The sequence below is a fragment of the Nannobrachium achirus genome, assembly GCF_963921795.1.
Source record: "Nannobrachium achirus genome assembly, chromosome: 20".
Lineage (NCBI taxonomy): Eukaryota > Metazoa > Chordata > Actinopteri > Myctophiformes > Myctophidae > Nannobrachium > Nannobrachium achirus.
In genome coordinates, this window is record NC_137827.1 from 35,807,618 (window position 1) to 35,825,586 (window position 17,969).

A 17,969-nucleotide genomic window follows, 5' to 3' on the forward strand; every position below is an offset into this window, starting at 1 on the left:
TACTTGCTTCTGGATGGAACTTGAATCGTTAATAGTACTGCGGATCACAAAGAAATACTCCCTACTCCATAGTCCTTGCATAGTTTGCCCAAAATTAGGACGCTTGTTCCAACAACTGTTGATTCTCTGTTATTACACAGTAAAAAGGATAGGTTATGGGATCCCTGGGGGCCCTGGAACAAAATATTTTCTAATGAGGGTCTGTGGCCAAATACATATTAATTTTTAATTTTTATTATTTTTGTAGATTCAGTACAACGCGTCACAGTGCTTTCACAGGAGAGAGAACAAAAAAGGTCATTGGTGTGCAGGTGCACATTTCTGCTAGTCATCATTACCTGATGGGGGGTCAGCCTGAGCACAACATGACGCTGCCATTGTCCTTATGAGCACTTTGTAGCGACTTCCGTTCTCTCGCATAGTCCTCACAGCCTGATGCCTGATGTCTTTTCATGACTTTATGTAATTTATCAAGTCCTAAGTGGATCAGCACCAGGTAGAGTACCCGATCACCTGCGAAAGATACCGTCTTCCCTCATCGGCTAAATCTGGCATTGACCAGAATAGACTATTTCTGGGCCAATTCCTGCTGCGTTGTCCTAGGTGTCAGTCATAAAGCTGTGTGTTTCTTGGGGTTGAGCCAGCTGTAGCAGTTTCAGAGCCTTCCTTATAATCCATGTTTCACTGCTATTATTTTGCGTGGATGTGGGTTGTTAATGACTTCTTCTGCATTATTGATGGTGACAGATATACCGAATAAATAATGCAGTAGCCACTTGGGCTTTGCTTGTGCAGGCTGGTTCCATATGGGATCTTGTTTGACACAGAGGCATGGAAATGTATCTGAATCTTAATTCATCGATTGTGTTTTGCTTTTTAATTAGAGAAAGGTTCCCTCAACAGAACTGTCTTCAATTCACCTACTTAATATTTCAAAATGTGTTCTCTTGCTACAGCAAACAACCAGAAACGGCTTCAAGGGAGGATTTGATATAATAGAGATGAAAACCAATAAATGGCTGTAACTACAGTTACAGTAGTTTTGACAAAGAAAGAAAGGAAGGAAGGAGATTCAACTTTAATTGACTAAAAGAAAAGAAAAAACGTTTCTAATGCTTAAAGGTGGGGCTCTGCAATGGTGAAAGTGTGCGAAAGCCTCCTTCCTTTCTATAGTCTCAGCCTCCAGCACCTTCCTAAGACATTATGTAGTGCAGGGGTCTTCAACAGGGGGTCCGGGACACCTAGGGGGTCATCAGAGTTACTACAGGGGGTCCTCCAAATCTTTGTGTGATTGTGTGTTTTTTTTTCTCCTTTTTTATATTAACCACTTGAACCCTAGTGTCCTTATTCTGAGAATTTTAGCCAAAAATAGCAGATCTACAAGCTCACAACGCCTCACAGCACGAGGCGTTGTGAGCTTGTAGATCGGCTATTTTCTATTAAATTATAATCTATGAAAAGGTTGTGGGGGTCCCTGTTTCATTTCTCTCTCAACTAAGGGGTCCTTGGCCTGAAAACGTTGAAGACCCCTGTTCTATAGTCTCTGGCCTCCAGCACCTTCCTAAGACTTTAAGTAGTGTATTTTAACCATTGACCCTCGCAAACGTGTTGAAGCAGTGTTTGTGGCACTACTGTTAAATCACCACTTGCCTGTGTAAAATGCCAAGATTATCAATTATCAATTTAGACTTAATTGTTTTAAAAAAGCACTGGCTGAAACACATCTTCACTCTTAAGCAACGAGTAAGGGAGCAGGCCAGAGGGAACCTAAAAACGTTTTGCCCTGGTTTACTCTAAAAGGTACTGTATTTTTGGTGAAACTAGGTCATGAGAAATATAAAAAGCTGTATGTTCATGCGGCTACAGTCTGAAGCCCTGGCATTGCTATGGATAGTTTTGCTTCATAATTTTGTTTTGCAGTAATTGTTTTTCCTTTACATGAGCTTTAAGGGGTTTAAGTGTCAGTGCACTTACCTCTTCCTGTCTTTGTAGTTCTGTTTTCCTATTGGAGGAGGCTTTAATCCAAATTGGCCCCGACGCTTCTCCGACATCTCAGATTTTCCAGTGACAGATTGGCTTGCTTGTTCGACTGTGGAGAGAAAATGAAACATGGTGAATGGCCCCAGAGCAGCTTGTGAATTATTCATGGTCCCGCGCATTCTCCCACTTGGCTTAATTACAGAGATGATTAGTAAACCCCAAATAGCAGGACCAACCTGCAATAAACCCAATACCCACTGCCCTGCATCTGCGACAGAGATTGGAGCTCATTCCAAGCATTCATCTCTTGTCCCTGCCATTTATGTTGCATGATATTCGTATTTTGGCTACCCTAGAAAAGAAAATATGTATTTTGGTCCACGAGGGCCGACGTAATGTTCATATGCGGTTAACAAACAATAAGTAGCAAACCGTTATGTTGAAACTCCAAGACAGCCTCAAAGTCCCAGCGGATACTGTATGTGTAAAGAGAGCACCATTAAATTTAGCCCATTCATTGAGCCCTGACATAAAATTCTATTTGCCCAAATGTTAATTTCAATGGTGATGAGATGCAAATATCAGGTACGTTAAGTCATTATTAATAGTTCTCATCAATCACTGACCCCATGGAGCTATAATCTGCCACCCATAAGGTCCATTCCAACATTTGTTTCATTAAGGATGAAGGCTTCATTTCAGTCTGATCCAAGATCAGTAGGGGTGGTGGGTGATGACATGTGGCTCCAGATGTGACCATCTTAACCGCCATTGCTGTTTTACGAGATCTATATGACGTCACTCTATGAAGCAACCATATCGTCGTTGTCGGGTGGAAACCTTGCATTTATCATTTTAAAATTTTAAACTAGTGAAAACAGCCGATCTACAAGCACACAACGCCTCGCACAGCTGTTTTCACTACTTTTGTGCGACGGCCTTGTATGATGAAGCAGGGCTTTACTTTGCAAAAGAACGTACAAATTTGAAACTTGGAGATACAAGGTTTCTGCTCGACAGTGGCGATATGCCCCCGAGTCCCCTGTGCTCTTCAACCAGTAGGCATAGGTAGCCAAGGGCTGTCTTACCTTGCCAGCTTGCCATGTCTGGTTGGTTTAGTATTGTCATCCTTTTTATTGTCTCCGCCAGGCCGAAAGGCATGGTTGGTTTTCTATTTTAAGGAGAATGGACAGTCCAGTCTCCCTTTGTACATGCAGTATGTTTTCTTTAGATAGACAATAGGAGAGCTGATTGGGAGTCTAGCGGGCCGCTCTGGTGGGATGTGATGCAATGTTGTGCAGGAGGTCAGCATCTTAATGACTCTGTGAAACTGATGATCTGGCACAATTTCTCTTCCTAACAAAGAGCAATGGAATAATCAGGAAGATATGAGAGCCAACGATTCCAGCCACACTTGTAACACTAGAGATACGTGTAGTTATTGAAACCAACATTAGATGCGTTACCCCGGCCAACAATTTTATCACTGTGGCCTAATGCAATCAGACGAATCCGTCAGTGCAATTATTATGTTTTGCTCTTGGCGGATTTGGGTCTGGCCCCGCTTAATTGTGAATCCATTTTCTCACCCTGAAGAGCTGGTGACCAATAATAACCAATTGTGTCCAGAGATTTTTTTTACCCGCCCCTTGGGGGAAAAAAACTATATAGAAGTACCAGAATCATATCCACGCAATGATATAGTCTGGCTACGCGAGGCTATATAAAACTGGGGTGTTTTTGAAATTCTAAAGTGTGAGAATCACTAGGTCAAATGTGCAGCTTCTGCCATGGACACGTCTGTGACTTATAGGCCCCATGTCAGTCACTCACTTCTGGAATGTTAAACAGTAGCGGAGCGCTGTAGTGTGATTTAAGTTGTGTTGTTTGGCTGCTTGGTAATGCAGCTGAGATAGAGCTTATTGATTTCTGGAGCAGGGAACATGAATGAAAAGGACTCTCAATCTGACCTGGACTCCTGTTAGCAGACTGAGCATACTGAGTAGTGAATACTAATGAACCCATTGGTTCAAACAAGGCAACAAGGTGTGCAGTTGAGCCCAGTTGCTTTTGCCGTTTGCCCTTTGGTGGACAACCTTCAATCAATCAATTTATCAATTAACCAATTAATCAGTCAACGTTACAGGTAAACACACTTACAGGTAAAAGCGAGGTGAATCACTTGTTTATGCAGGCTTTCACATTTACTGTCGAGGAGTAAAAAGACATTTCGATATCAATGTAACATTACCATAAACAAATAGCCCCATTAGAATAATTTCATAGTCTCAGCTATTTCACATTACCTCCCAACTCTCCTGTATTTCTTGACTGTCTACTGTATGCCACTGGCTAAAATCATGATAATCACAACCACAGTCATAAGTCACCAAAACCCATCTGCCCTGCTCCATCATTGGGATATGGGAGTACTGGAATGCAAATCCCGAGTTGACAGAGAGGAAGTTGCCTGAAGTGGTCCACGATACTGGAAAGTTGACATTCCAATCTTTGCTCAGCTGTCGTCGGCTCAGACGGTCAGTCCCCTCGGGGCAGAAGAGTCACATTTTGCAGGCAGCTGTCATGGTTTCCCAAACCCTGGGGTCAAAGGGCATGTCAACCTCCAGAGCTCAACTCCCGTTTTGGACCTGTCCTCGCGTCAGATGATGCTGTGTTGTCATTGGCTTAGAGAGAGAGAACTGAAGTGTGTGATGGGTTGTTTTAACAGGTTTTATCTCCTCCCACCTAGCAGCTTAGTTGTCAGGTTTTATTGCTCTGCTCCGGAAAACCAAGCCCCCTGTTTCTCTGACCGGATAAAACCATGTATCCCTTTTTCTCCCGCCTTCGGCGTTCCCTACAGACAATAAGCTTCCCCCACTTGGCGGTTGTCCAGTCCACTCAACCGAACGGAGTTCCCAGAGGGTGAGGAGATGGGGTCAGGCCCAGTCCTCTGACTCCATCACCTCCTTGTTCACACAACCCCACTTCACATGCACCCCCTTCTCTGCTCCCTCGTTGTCCAAACAAGGGTATTCATGTGTCATTGCGCACGGCCACAGCAATGGCATTTCCTGTTATGTTCTCTGCGGACTCACCTTCCCATGCCTCGCAGGGTGTGGATGGTTTTAAGTCGCAGCAAAACATAACAGCAAAAGTGCTGAGCCGTACATGAATCAGCTCAATGTTTGACATGGCTCCTTCTGCTAATTAGAAATGTAATTTATGTTCATGAATATTAGAGGCCAACCATTATTTTTTTGGTATTGTCAATTACGCAGGTGATGTGTTCCTAATTTTGAATCCCTGAATCTTTTTGAATAGGGCTGAATTGGTTTTATAAAATAATGTGAATGTTTTTATTTTTAAAAATTTAGATTAAATGTTCTCAAAAAGAAACTTAAATCAAATCTACGTTTTTCAGATTGATCAGAAAATGTTGCAGTTTTTAGCAAATATCAGTCAAAGCATCATTAATGGTGGTCTCTAGGACGAGGACAAAATCAGGATCCGTATCGGAGTCAATCGGACCCAACAACCTGGCATCGGTGGGCCTGTAATGAATATGACTAATTGTATTACGGGTGGTTTGACTGAGTCGTGTGCCGGTCTGGGAAAATGTCCATGTGCTGAGTGTGTGGGTTTGAATCCAAATGGTTCAAGGCCAGGGCAGCCTACTCCCTTTCATGTCAATTTTAACTGCAGGATCCAAAAGGACTGCTAGAGAGATAAAAAACTAAATTACACTTTGGTGATTTGGGCTGGTGTAGTTACTTTGCCATGATCTAACTCCAACTCGCCTCTGGAGAGCCCTTAGCATTGAGAGCTCATGAATGCTGGATCAGATGACAACCAAACTGGTTGCAGGTTATCAAAACACTTACAGTAACTGATGTAGCTCATTTGTACCGTGCCATGCAAGGGGGGCTAATTAATGAAATAAGCTGTGAGGGAGTGTAAGTGTAATAGGATTCAGGTACTGTAGATACAGTAATCTATTATGCTTGGCAAATAAATCTGATGTACAGTATCATGCCAAAGGGCAGAGGTGGCTATTGATGGTTTCTGTCATTTCCAAAGGCAACCACTGTTGAAAGATGTTGTTACGTTCAGGATAGCTAAGTTGATGAATTGAATACATAGTGGAAACAAGTCCCCAGGGCTTTTTTGTGTTATCCTTTTAGCCTTAATGTCTGACTTAATTTTTGTCTAACAAAGTATTCAATCGATCAATCAAATATGTCAGTCTACATCTCTGCATTTCCCTGCCTCTGATAATCTCTCTTTTCTGTATTGTTCTCAGGGACAGCTATCCCAGGCTCTCAACGGACTGTCAGACAGAGCTACCGAGGCCAAGGAGTTTCTGGTTCAGCTAAGGAACATGGTACAGCACATCCAGGTACAGTAACACACGCACGCAAGAAAGCACGCCCACACGTACACTCTCACACGCACGCACGCACGCACGCACGCACGCACACACACACACACACACACACACACACACACACACACACACACACACACACACACACACACAGGTCACACACACACACACACACACACACACACACACACACACACACACACACACACACACACACACACACACACACACACCTCCAGCCTTAAAACTCTACCTTGTCCTCTTTCCAGCTGAGCTGCATCAGCATCCTTTTTCTCCCTAACTGTCATTCCATTTTCCCACCCCGGATTCTTGCACAGCCATGCCACTGCAAAGACAGATCGAAGCAAATAGACATATCACATTGTTGCTGTCGGCCAGAAACCTTGAATATCCATATATTTCAGCTTTTTATGTTTTTTCTTCATAAATTAACAAACGCCCTACCTCCGCGTATGACAGTGTCACACAAAAGTAGCCAAAATAGCCGATCTACAAGCTCACAACACATCGCATCGTGACACCTAAGCTTGTGATTGCTATTTCCAATTTCTCATTCAAGTGAAAGTGGTTAATTCTGTCTGTGGGTTTTATAAATGCATTAGTTAACAAATGAAAAGTGCAACGGCGACCAGGGGCGTCACAAGGGGTAGGAAAGTGGGACTGAGTTACTAGGGCCCAAGGTGGTGGAGGGGCCTTAATTATTTTATACTTTAGCTATTGAAAAATAGCAGATATACAAGCTCACATCGCGGCACCGAGTGCCGCGCTGCGAGCTTGTAGATCTGCTATTTTTGAAACGTCGTGAAAATGTGTGCAAATCTTTGAATATATGTATTTTTTAAGCGAACATTTGTAACTAAAATTTTGCTTCTGGGGGGTCCCTGGAACTAAATATTTTGAGATGGGGGTCCGTGGCCAAATACTTACCATTTTGGGGTCCTTCACATGAAAAGGTTTGAGAACCACTGCCATCGAAACATAGATTTTTCAAAAAACCTTAGAAGGATTTGAAATATTCAAAGATTTTCATGATTTTTCATAAATAGCAGATCTACAAGCTTTTTCAATAGTTAAAGCACAGGGGCCCCACAGTGAATCCTTGTATCCGGGGCCCAGAATTTGGTGCGACACCCCTGCACTCTTAGAACAAAAACTAGGCTCTACTCAATTTTATTGGTGAAACATTTTTACACTCAAAAATATTGAGTAAATATTACTGTTATGAAATCAGGTAGATAATAATCAATTAATTTGAGTAAAAGTAACCAAAACTTTTACGTACTTATTAACAACTAAAATTGAGTACAATGACCTAAAGAAATTGAGTAGATATAATTAAATTATTCAGTCAATGCCACAAAAGACTACAAGTAAATAAATTGAAATATTAAGTAGATCTAATTGAATATTAGAGTATGATTTAACAAAACAAATATGTCACATTTACTCTATTCATTTACTTTTATTGATTTAATTAATTTAGTACCATTTTACCCCTTTCATTTACTTTACCTTTTACTCCAGGAGTACATGATGTCAAATGAATACACATGAAATAATTATGCAGATAATTATGTTTTTAATCAACTAATTTTGACCAGTGTAACACCACATCAAGTATGAACATTCAACATACTTTAGTATGTAAATGACATGCAACAATGCCTGCAAAAACAATATCATTAAAGATAATGATGGAAAGGGGTATCCCTGACACTTTTAAAATGTTCTGTTTACTAAAGAGCAGTGTGTGTTCACAATACTGTATATAAGTACCTCTAATTGAACTGTGCATACTGTAAGTAAGCAGTCTGTCAAACATTATGCACCATAAGAACAATGAGCCCATCAAATAAACAGTAAGTCATAACCACAAAATACATTAAAGAAGACAGTCAGAGGCCATTTGGCATGAAAGGAAATCACAACTTGGAATATGAAATAATAAATAAGCATTTACAGTAGCTCAACATTTAAACATATTGACTATGCACACGTGTAATGTCTATATGCTAAACTGACCTGTTTGCATTATGACTCGAATGCACCAGAAACAAACACTTTACATTAACTAATTACTATCAGCAACACATACCATTGCAAAAATGCTGTTTTGACAATAAATCCACTTTCAGTAGGTTATACCCACGTTCTGAGAGCATCTTTCTGAACAGTAGTCGGCAAGCAGACATTTGTTCAGTCTCTGAACTTTGGCTGAAAGGTGTCCGGGATCCAACTCAACTAGTACCTTTTGGAACATCTCAAGACCATATCTGAGGTTCTTGGGGTATCTCAGATTAAAGGCATAGAACTGTCCCAACAGATAGCAGCAGATCCCCAAGATTGTTGAGGGCAGTGATGCCCTTAATCACAATACCTACATCAGTAGGTTCATTCATTGAGTCCTCTTGGTTCTGCAGCAGGTAGATCTTCATCTTCTTCATCATCACCTCCTCTGTCAACTTCTCGTCTACTCTGACAGGTGCACCAGCAGCTTCCTTCCTGCACACATTGTGAAGATAATTGTTTAGAGCTCACTTTCAGGCAAAATGTTACAAGACACACAGACACACATTGAGCAATCCTAGCTGTCTCCACACATGCAGCCCTGGGCATAATCTTGAATCAGTTGGACCAGACATGCAACGGATGCAACAGCCATTCAGCCAATGTCACAACCTTCTCTGGACATCACTATGCTGTTCCTTTGCATGTGATGGTCTCATCCACGATGACATTAAAACGTCAAAACATTTATTTTACTAACTTGAAAGTCCTTAATCTTGACACTATCTTCTTCCAGATGGTCGACGAGACATCGGATGATGACCTCTCGTGTTCGTTGATTGGGGATTCCTCTCTGCAGAATAGAAACATAATTATTTGAACAATAAAGAAAAAGTATGACTGCACTTTCATAAACTAACATAAACTTTGGCAATACAATTGTTTCCACAACCCAGTCTTAGCAACGGAAGCTGGGAGACTTAGTAGCTATTAAGACATACATTTAGAAATGAATAATCAGGAGAGAGAGTTGCAGGGGATAAAGATGAGTTTAGCATAAATTAATGTAGTAATTATTGTCATTAGCCAGGTGAAATATAATTAAAGCAGTTAGAGTAAATGAAAGTTTCATACCTGAAGTAGAATACTCAATTGTGCCCAAACTGCCCTTCTTGGACTGGAACATGGACAGTAGTTTGGGGGTATAGAAGTCCAACATTGCCATACATTTTGGCTCAAGATTCAGTGTGGTGATCATCCTGAACTTTGCACTAACCTGGAAGACAGAGATGAGGGGAAGAGAGTAAAAAAGAAGATGTGAGATTATAGATCTGGTATTTTCCCCCAGGATAGGGATGCTAGGGTATACAAGTGGTTAACTACAATGACAAGATGTCTGTCACATTCAGGTCTAATTTCTGTAAACATTTCTGTAAACATCTAACAAAAGGCAGGCCAACTCTCCTTGATGTCTGCTGGCTGACAACATCATGTCATCTAATGCTTAATATCTGCAATTTTTCAGGGATATAGTTAATAATAATAATTGTATACTTCAAAATATTCAAAAATAGTGGATATAGCTGATCTACAGCTCACAAGCTTGAGCTTGTAAATTGGTCATTTGAGCATTTCTGAAGAAAAAAAAAGATAATAATTCAAATAACTGACACCATGTGAGGCTTAGTCAATTTATGATTCCAATAATTACTTGGCCAAACCAAAATCAAGGAATACTGTATAATCATGTTGCTTATTTACTTCATACTTTTTCCAAGTTTTTTACACATGTAATCCTCATTGAACACCATAATAGATACATGTAGATAATATGTAGGCCTACCTGTGCATTTTATCTTCATTGTACACACCATTGTATGCAGCTGTGCATAGCTTGTAATAAATGCAAAAAGTCATGACTAGAGGGCTTGCACATTACCCTCACTGTGACCTTAACTAGCTGCAAACCTTTGTAAAGAACACAAGTTATACCCAATACATTTGTGTAGCCTATATGCACAAAGATACAGTAAATCTACTTACCAATATTTGCAAACACTCTCCAGGTCTCTTGTTGAAAAAGATGTGTGCTGCTGCTGCTGCTGCTGTTTGTTGACAGAATGTTCCAGTAGAATTTTCCCATGAACCCTTTTTTTCCCATGAACCCTTGTGTACAATTTTGAATCTTAGTCATATCTACTCAATTGTTTAGGTTGTTGTGAGAGATGAAAGATTATTTAGTTGGAATGAATAATAATTAAGGGTCTTTTTAAATTGATCCATATAAGTACTCCATACTCAAATATTATGAAGGAAAATTACCAAAACAAATTGAGTATAATTCATGAATAAAATCAGTTGGTCAAATACTAATTTATTCTCATGAAATTAACTCAAATAATATATGTACATCTAACTCAAAACGAACAGTTGGATTTTTACTCATTTTGTTTGGTGTGACCTACTCAAACAATCACATACATGATATTCAGTGATTTTATTGAGTAAATATAACTTTTTCTAATAGTGCCATATACTCGGCCGCAGAATCATTTCTCAGAGTGTGACGGCGACATTCTCCTCTGCACCACCATGTTATCCTGTTGTTAATCCCTGGCTCTGGCTGGATTCAGTGTACACTCACACAGCACTGAACATGACAGGTGTGAATGTGGGCGCCTGTCGAACACTCACATTGGATGGAAACTTTCCACAAGTAAATCTCACTGGGAGGGAGAATCAGAGTACAACTTTTGTTCTAGCTTCCGCCTTTGTTCAATACCGACTTTAGTTGTTACTGTAGTGTAGACCTGGGAATACAGCTTTACCTGAGCTGTACTTAAAGAAAATGTGAATATCAAATGTACTTGGATGAACTGTGAGCTTCTATTACACAGGTATTCCTCACTAAGTCAGGTTAAAACAGGTAGGAAGGAGGAGTTGGTATAATATTCAGGTTCAACAATATGGCTAATATATACTTCATTTCATCACTCATCAAAAATAACACGTGTTCGAGTTATAAACATGATGCGTGTGCCCCCTCACTAGATTAGGCTTTTATTTTGACTGGTATTTCAGCCTCATAACTGCATAAGTATATAAACTGTATTATACAATGTATCTGCCCAATTGGCCATGTATTTTAAGTAGGTCTACTGTGATAGATTGTGGAGAGTACATCCCATTGGACTTTCCTCTCGCAGGTGTTGTAGAGCCTCTTATTTCTGGGCTCGGGGGAGGCATGCCCACCAGAATGTCCTTCTCACCACTTCACTCTGTGATTGTGAATTAAAGGAAAATACTTCTACCGTATTTTGCAGTCTGTGTAGACGGTGCATGTAGCCTACTGTATTTCACGTTACAATGCTAGTTAGTAAGACGCCTCAGGGAGACATGCGACCTCGCCCTTATCTGGCCATTGATGTATATTGGACCAGTTACCCATATATGGAGATCCATGTACTGTATATAGTACACCCCTTTTATGCCCATACATGGAGATCCCTGTCTGAACCAGCCACACAGATATGGGCTGTCTTCCTCCATATATGGCCATTCCCATATGAAGTCCTTTTAGATATGGGCTTAATATTGATGACATCAGGGATCTCCATATATGTGCATACAAGGGATTCTGTTCGAGTGGTTCCCATGACATCACAACATACAATATGCAACCATCTGGCCAGTGATATATATCGATAACATCAGGGATCTTCATATATGGGCATAAAAGGGGATTCTGGGGAATACCCATATATGGACTTTTACATTATAGGTGATGTCACCTGTGATATCACAGTGATGTGTCAAGGGAACCACAGTGTCAGGCGTGACCTTCAGAGATACACGGATACGTGGACAAGATGTGCCGGACATCACAGTGACATCAGAGCATGATGTCAGAGCGGCAAACCCCTAGACTGTAAAAATGTGTACACGCGTACAAGCTGTGACGTTTCTCATAGTAAACTTGCAACCTACGGTCGCAGTCAATAAAAACGTGATACACAGGGCTTGTTTCGTCAGCAAGCAGGCACTTACAGGCAAATAACCAACAGGGAAGAACGGTGGGTGGGACTGAGATGTTTTCGGTAGACGTTGAGTGAAGCAATAGAAGATGGGAGGAGGTGGTTGATTAGACCTTCCACAATTATTACATAATAATCGCCTAATCCCAATTATTTGAGATAATCGTAATCATTTCGCATAATCGTTTCCATGTAGAAACATTTTCATTATTATTAGACATTTAAAAACAACAGCGGAAATAGCAGCTCTACAGTATTTCCACATTTACTGTTTCTTGAGCGGTGCTCCTGGAAGGAGCTAAGCTCCAACATCTGGCTTTGTCCGGTTCCCAAAAAATCTCTGATCCTCAAAAAATGTCTCAGCCCAAAAATGTGAAGTGTGACCTACATGATCTGGCCTAGATATGGCATACATCTTGTCACAAACGGCTCAAAGTTTGTTGTACACCCAGGGTCTCATTGGCCAAGCTTCACAGGACGTGCTGTGAGGAGACAAGAGGATCAGGCAGGAGAGAAAGAGAAAGGGGTTCAGGAGGAGGTGTTAAAGAGCGGTTAAATAAGAACGAACCATGGATAATTGCATTATCAACACCAAATCAACCAATAATCCCACTGTGCTGATGCCCCTTGGTGGGTTTCAGTCCTCTTTGTCAGGTGGTTAAGTTATTGGACAACTGTATACTTCTGAGATATTCATCATGGGATATTTATCTATACCTGTGTGACGGCAAACAGAATTCAAACAACAACTGTGGACATTCTGCAGTCTCCTCTTCCCACTTGACGTTTTGATCCAAATACTGCTGTCGCTCTCTCACCCCCCTTCCTTGTTTAGTCAAATTGTTTGGTACCGCCTCAAAGAATGTTTTGCATTCTTTGTCGATTTATCCTGTATTTTTTGATAGAATAAACGACTTGTCTGTCTGTCTGTCTGTCTGTCTGTCTGTCTGTCTGTCTGTCTGTCTGTATGTCTGTCTGTCTGTCTGTCTATCTGTCAGTCCATTGATCCATAGATCCATAGATCCATATACCATCCTAACTGTCGATCTGTCTCTGTTTTTGGTCATTTTGGTTATTTAGTTGTTCCCCAACGTTTTAGCTTGAGACCAAAAAATCCATTTTACGTCTCACTCTTTAAAACAGATAGGAAATAAATAAAATGGGTCCACAACCCACAAATAAGTTCCGAGTTGCACTGTTTGGGAAACGCTGGTCTACAGTTCATTGCTGTGTGTGTGTGTTCCAGGAGAATGGAGTGGAGTTCGAAGCTTGCCTGGTGGCCCAGTGTGATGCTCTCATTGAAGCCCTTAACCGCCGTAAGGCCCAGCTGCTGTCCCGAGTAAACAAAGAGCACGAACACAAGCTGCTGGTGAGTAAGCATGACCTGACCCAGAGCAGTGAGCGCGTGCACACATTTAAATATAGTATACACACACACACACACACACACACACACACACACACGCGCGCACCCACACACACACACACACACACACACACACACACACACACACACACACACACACACACACACACGCACGCACACAGTAGAGTGACCATGACCATGGATCAGACACAATTGCCTAGGACGATTATTGAAATAAGAGAAAAGTGAAATGATGTACAACCATTTGGCAGATGAGACTTTGATGAAGGTTTAAAAAGTCTATGGAAATAGTGATACGATGGGAACTATGCATGAAAACTATTCTGATTCTGACATAATTAAGTTATTGCCAGCTAAAACAATTGTAATCTACTACTGTCTGTAGTAACTAGATAGCTATTGTAGTGCACGTTGAAATAACAGGAGAGCTAAGCACCCAGCACAAGACATGAGATGGTCGGCACACCGTCGTTTACCTCAAGCTGTTTGCAGCCAACCAAACAAGCACAATCGTGGACCGTAGAAGAGCACGACGGAAGGAGGGAGGGGCCCAGGGAGCGAGAGATACACACTTGGACTGAACATCATCCAATTTCATGCCTGGGTGGTCTGTAGAATTAAGGTTTCTCATACAGAGGCTGTTTGAGAAGGATGGGTACATGTGGACATAGACATACTCATATACAGACATGACTGCACATGTTCTCTCTCATGTATGTGAGAATAAATGTATGGTTATGTACATAACCTAATGTGTGAGTGTGTGTGTGTGTGTGTGTGTGTGTGTGTGTGTGTGTGTGTGTGTGTGTGTGTGTGTGTGTGTGTGTGTGTGTGTGTGTGTGTGTGTGTGTGTGTGTGTGTGTGTGTGTGTGTGTGTGTACGTTGTATGTACTGTATGTTAGCTGTGAGCTAGTGATTTTTTAAATTAAGGTTGTTTTCTGTTAAAGATGACAGGTTTCTCAGTGAGGCAGGGAACGGATATTCACACTTCCGAGGCATAGGAATTTCTAAGTGGACCAGTGCATCTGGTCTTGCATGACAGCCAGCATAATCGTGGCTCCATGTTCATCACTCACTAATTCTTGGGATATGTCTTGCAGTGACAGATGTCACACTCTTTATTCACTCTGGTTTTTTTTTTCTCCAATCTCAGCAATCTCAGTGTTAATGACACCGAACAGATAATGGCTGTCTCAAATGTAGTCCTTCTTTAAGACACGTTTCCTTTGGTGAATCTTCTAGATCTGAACTTCTTTCTCACAACATAATATACGTAGACCACTGTATTACTACACATACCAGTAAGACGCCTAAGGGCGTTTTCGGGCAAGGTCGAGCCATGTCTTGGCCATCTAGCCAGTGATGTATATCGGATCAGTTATCATGGAGACCCCTGGTACCCATACATGGAGATCCATGTACTGTATATGGAGATATGCTGTGAGACTCCAAACATGCTTACTCAGTTATTCGTTATGTGACATCTGGCATCATGGGCATATATCTATATACATCTGGGCGTAAAAGGGAAGTTGTTCCCCTGACATCACAGTGATGTCAGAGCGTGATGTCAGAGCACCTCTTAACAGCACCGGCGTCGGCGACTCAAGAAAGCAGAAAGCCGGAGCCATCAGGGGCTTGTCGTCAAGAGACGCTTGCCGTCGATAAAGGCGGTGGGACCCGTCGATGAAAAGCAGAACCTGCTCAGTCCTTTGCCGTCTTTTTCTAGGAGTCGGTAGAATTGAGGGGGTTGTAGAGTGGACCTTTAATTTGCTACTGCTGCAGAACCAACCTACAGTAAATAAGCCAGAGACATTTTCCCTTCGCACATTTTAACTAAATACCATATTGTCAATCTCAACTCTCTCGTCCAAAGCAAAGCTACAGTAAGAGTGCTGTGTTTTGTTTTGGTGAGAGAAAACATGCAGGGAGAGACACTCTCCGCCTCCGGTTGCCAGATTCTGTGTGTGAAACAAGCGACCAGGTCTATGAAACAAGCCCAAAAGAAGCGACCAGTTTCACCTCTTGAGCACTATTACTTTAGCTATTTTCTAAAAGAATGTTGAAAGCAAGGCCAAATAAGCAACTACACTTCAGAAACAAGCCCAAACAAAAGCAGCCCGCAGACTTTACAGGACAACAAGCTTATAATGAGCAGACCTGGCAACACTGCCAGAACAGCGTGCAGCGTACAGGCTACCTCCGTAGCTCATTTGAATGCAATATTACTTGCCGGACAAGTAGCGCTGCCTGAAGCTCATAAGCGTGATATCTGTCCCACAGAAGTGGGGGATTCCTTCTCACCGAAGTGGTGGAACTTGTCTGCTATGCGGGAGACACAAGTTTGAATGTCGAGCAGGACATGAAACGTATGGATTGTAGCTTTAAGTACATTCACATAATTGCGACCGTAGGTCGCACTTACTATAGAAAGCTCCACCAGGTGTCTGTCCGTCAGTGCGTCACACCTCACACGTCACACTTTTGCCCTGCTCATATCTCCGCAACCGTTGCCCCGATCTATGCCAGATTTTGCACACACACTTCTTACCTGCCAAACTACAACCTCCAAGGACCCCCGGAGCTCCAGGGACCCCCAAGTGTAAAAAATTAGCACATGTGCAAAAATTACCAAATGACCACCCCAACGGGGCTGCTCACGGGGAATTCCTGGGGACCACCCACTCCTGGTGCTCCAGAACTGATGCAAAAGTGGTGACGCCCCCAGTGGAGGACCCCCTCCACTGCAGCTCACATAAAATGCCGTAACTCGGGCTAGGAGCGTCCGGGAGAGCCGGGGCCGGTACCTATTTGTCCGCCAAGGCAACGCGGACACCCCACCCCTCATCTCTCACATGGCCCTCTTCTAGCGCCACCTTCAGGACGATTTTCAAAACACATTTTTGGCCACTGCTCCTACAGTTTTGGCCCTAAAATCACGCAAATTGCTACACAGTATGTCTACACTCATCCCATCAACATGAATCTGTCCCATATAGCGCCACCTTCAGGCCGATTTTTAAAAACACATTTTTGGACACTGCTCCTACAGATTTTGCCCTAAAATCACGAAAATTACTACACAGTATGTCTACACTCATGTCATCAACATGGATCAGGAAGAATTTGGAAAAACACATTTTTGCCCTATTTGTGGAGATAAGTGACCTACGGTCGCTTATCTCCCGATTAGGGAGTCTTACTGGTATTATAATAGAATGCATAATAGGCTATAATAAGTTCCTTTCATATTGTACTGCAAGATTCATAAAGGAAAGGATTAAGAGGCCCTTAATGACATGTTCATATTCAAGCAAGAAAGTGTCAAGTCTGTTTTTGTTCTCACAGGCTTGTGGCCCCGTTTTTTGTTCTCACAGGCTTGTGGCCCCCGACTTAAAGTAATTCTACAATTGTGGCCCCCTTCCTAATCTAATTGAATACCCCTGGCGTAGGGTGTGGAGATGGTGCTCAGCATTCCCTCCGACGTCTGCATGATCAGTAAGCGTCTGCACCGGCCCACTCCACTGGCATTAAAGGCTTTGTGCATACTGTTGAAGTGGAACCCATCCCCTGAGCCCAGCACAGACGTGTCCCACTACCAGCTAAATTAAACAATCTGGCCTTTACTGTGTATGAATTGTTCTATGTAGGACGACTGCACTCGACTCTGTACTGTACCAACGTACAGTACCAAGGAGAAGGCCTGTTACCTGTATCAAAGTCATATCTCCCATTGGGCCTCTCAAAGCCCTGCTGCTGTCCCCCCGCCATTCCCTTGCTGCCCCCGGAGACAAACCCACTCTGATGCCAAAGCTCTGTCGTCATGGTGACCATCAGGGACATGTGGGCCTGTTGGTTTGATGCTACATGCGGAGGCGAGAAGAACTATACCTCAATACTTATGAGTCAGGTCCATTTTGACACATCATCAGGAAGCCTGGGGTTGTTATAGTCACTCCTAAGAGGCGGCTAGAGCGATAGCTCTACTCTTCTGTCTCACTTTTACGCCGTTCTCATTTCCTCTTGTCACATTTATCTCCACATTTCAACTCCGCAAATGAATGCCCTGCTAAGCCTACTTCATCATACAAGAGTGTCAGGCAAAAGTAGCAAAATAGCTGATCTACAAGCATAAACTGAATCATGATGTGACTCG

At 42.2% G+C, this 17,969-nt stretch overlaps 1 protein-coding gene across 7 annotated transcripts in view; it reads left to right on the forward strand.

The window, feature by feature from the left end:
• trim9 (tripartite motif containing 9) overlaps nucleotides 1–17,969 on the forward strand; it is a gene marked incomplete at both ends in the record, with an annotated part of 50,860 nt that overhangs the window by 9,267 nt on the left and 23,624 nt on the right. For 5 of the 7 annotated variants that reach the window (XM_080749992.1, XM_080749993.1, XM_080749994.1 and 2 more), the window contains 2 exons: nucleotides 6,281–6,376; nucleotides 13,673–13,795. The exons of 1 other annotated variant lie outside the window; for it this stretch is intronic. In XM_080749992.1, the coding sequence (XP_080606118.1) occupies nucleotides 6,281–6,376; nucleotides 13,673–13,795 (219 nt within the window). The remainder of the gene's footprint in view (nucleotides 1–6,280; nucleotides 6,377–13,672; nucleotides 13,796–17,969) is intronic. One more of the 7 variants, XM_080749995.1, reaches the window with a different exon arrangement.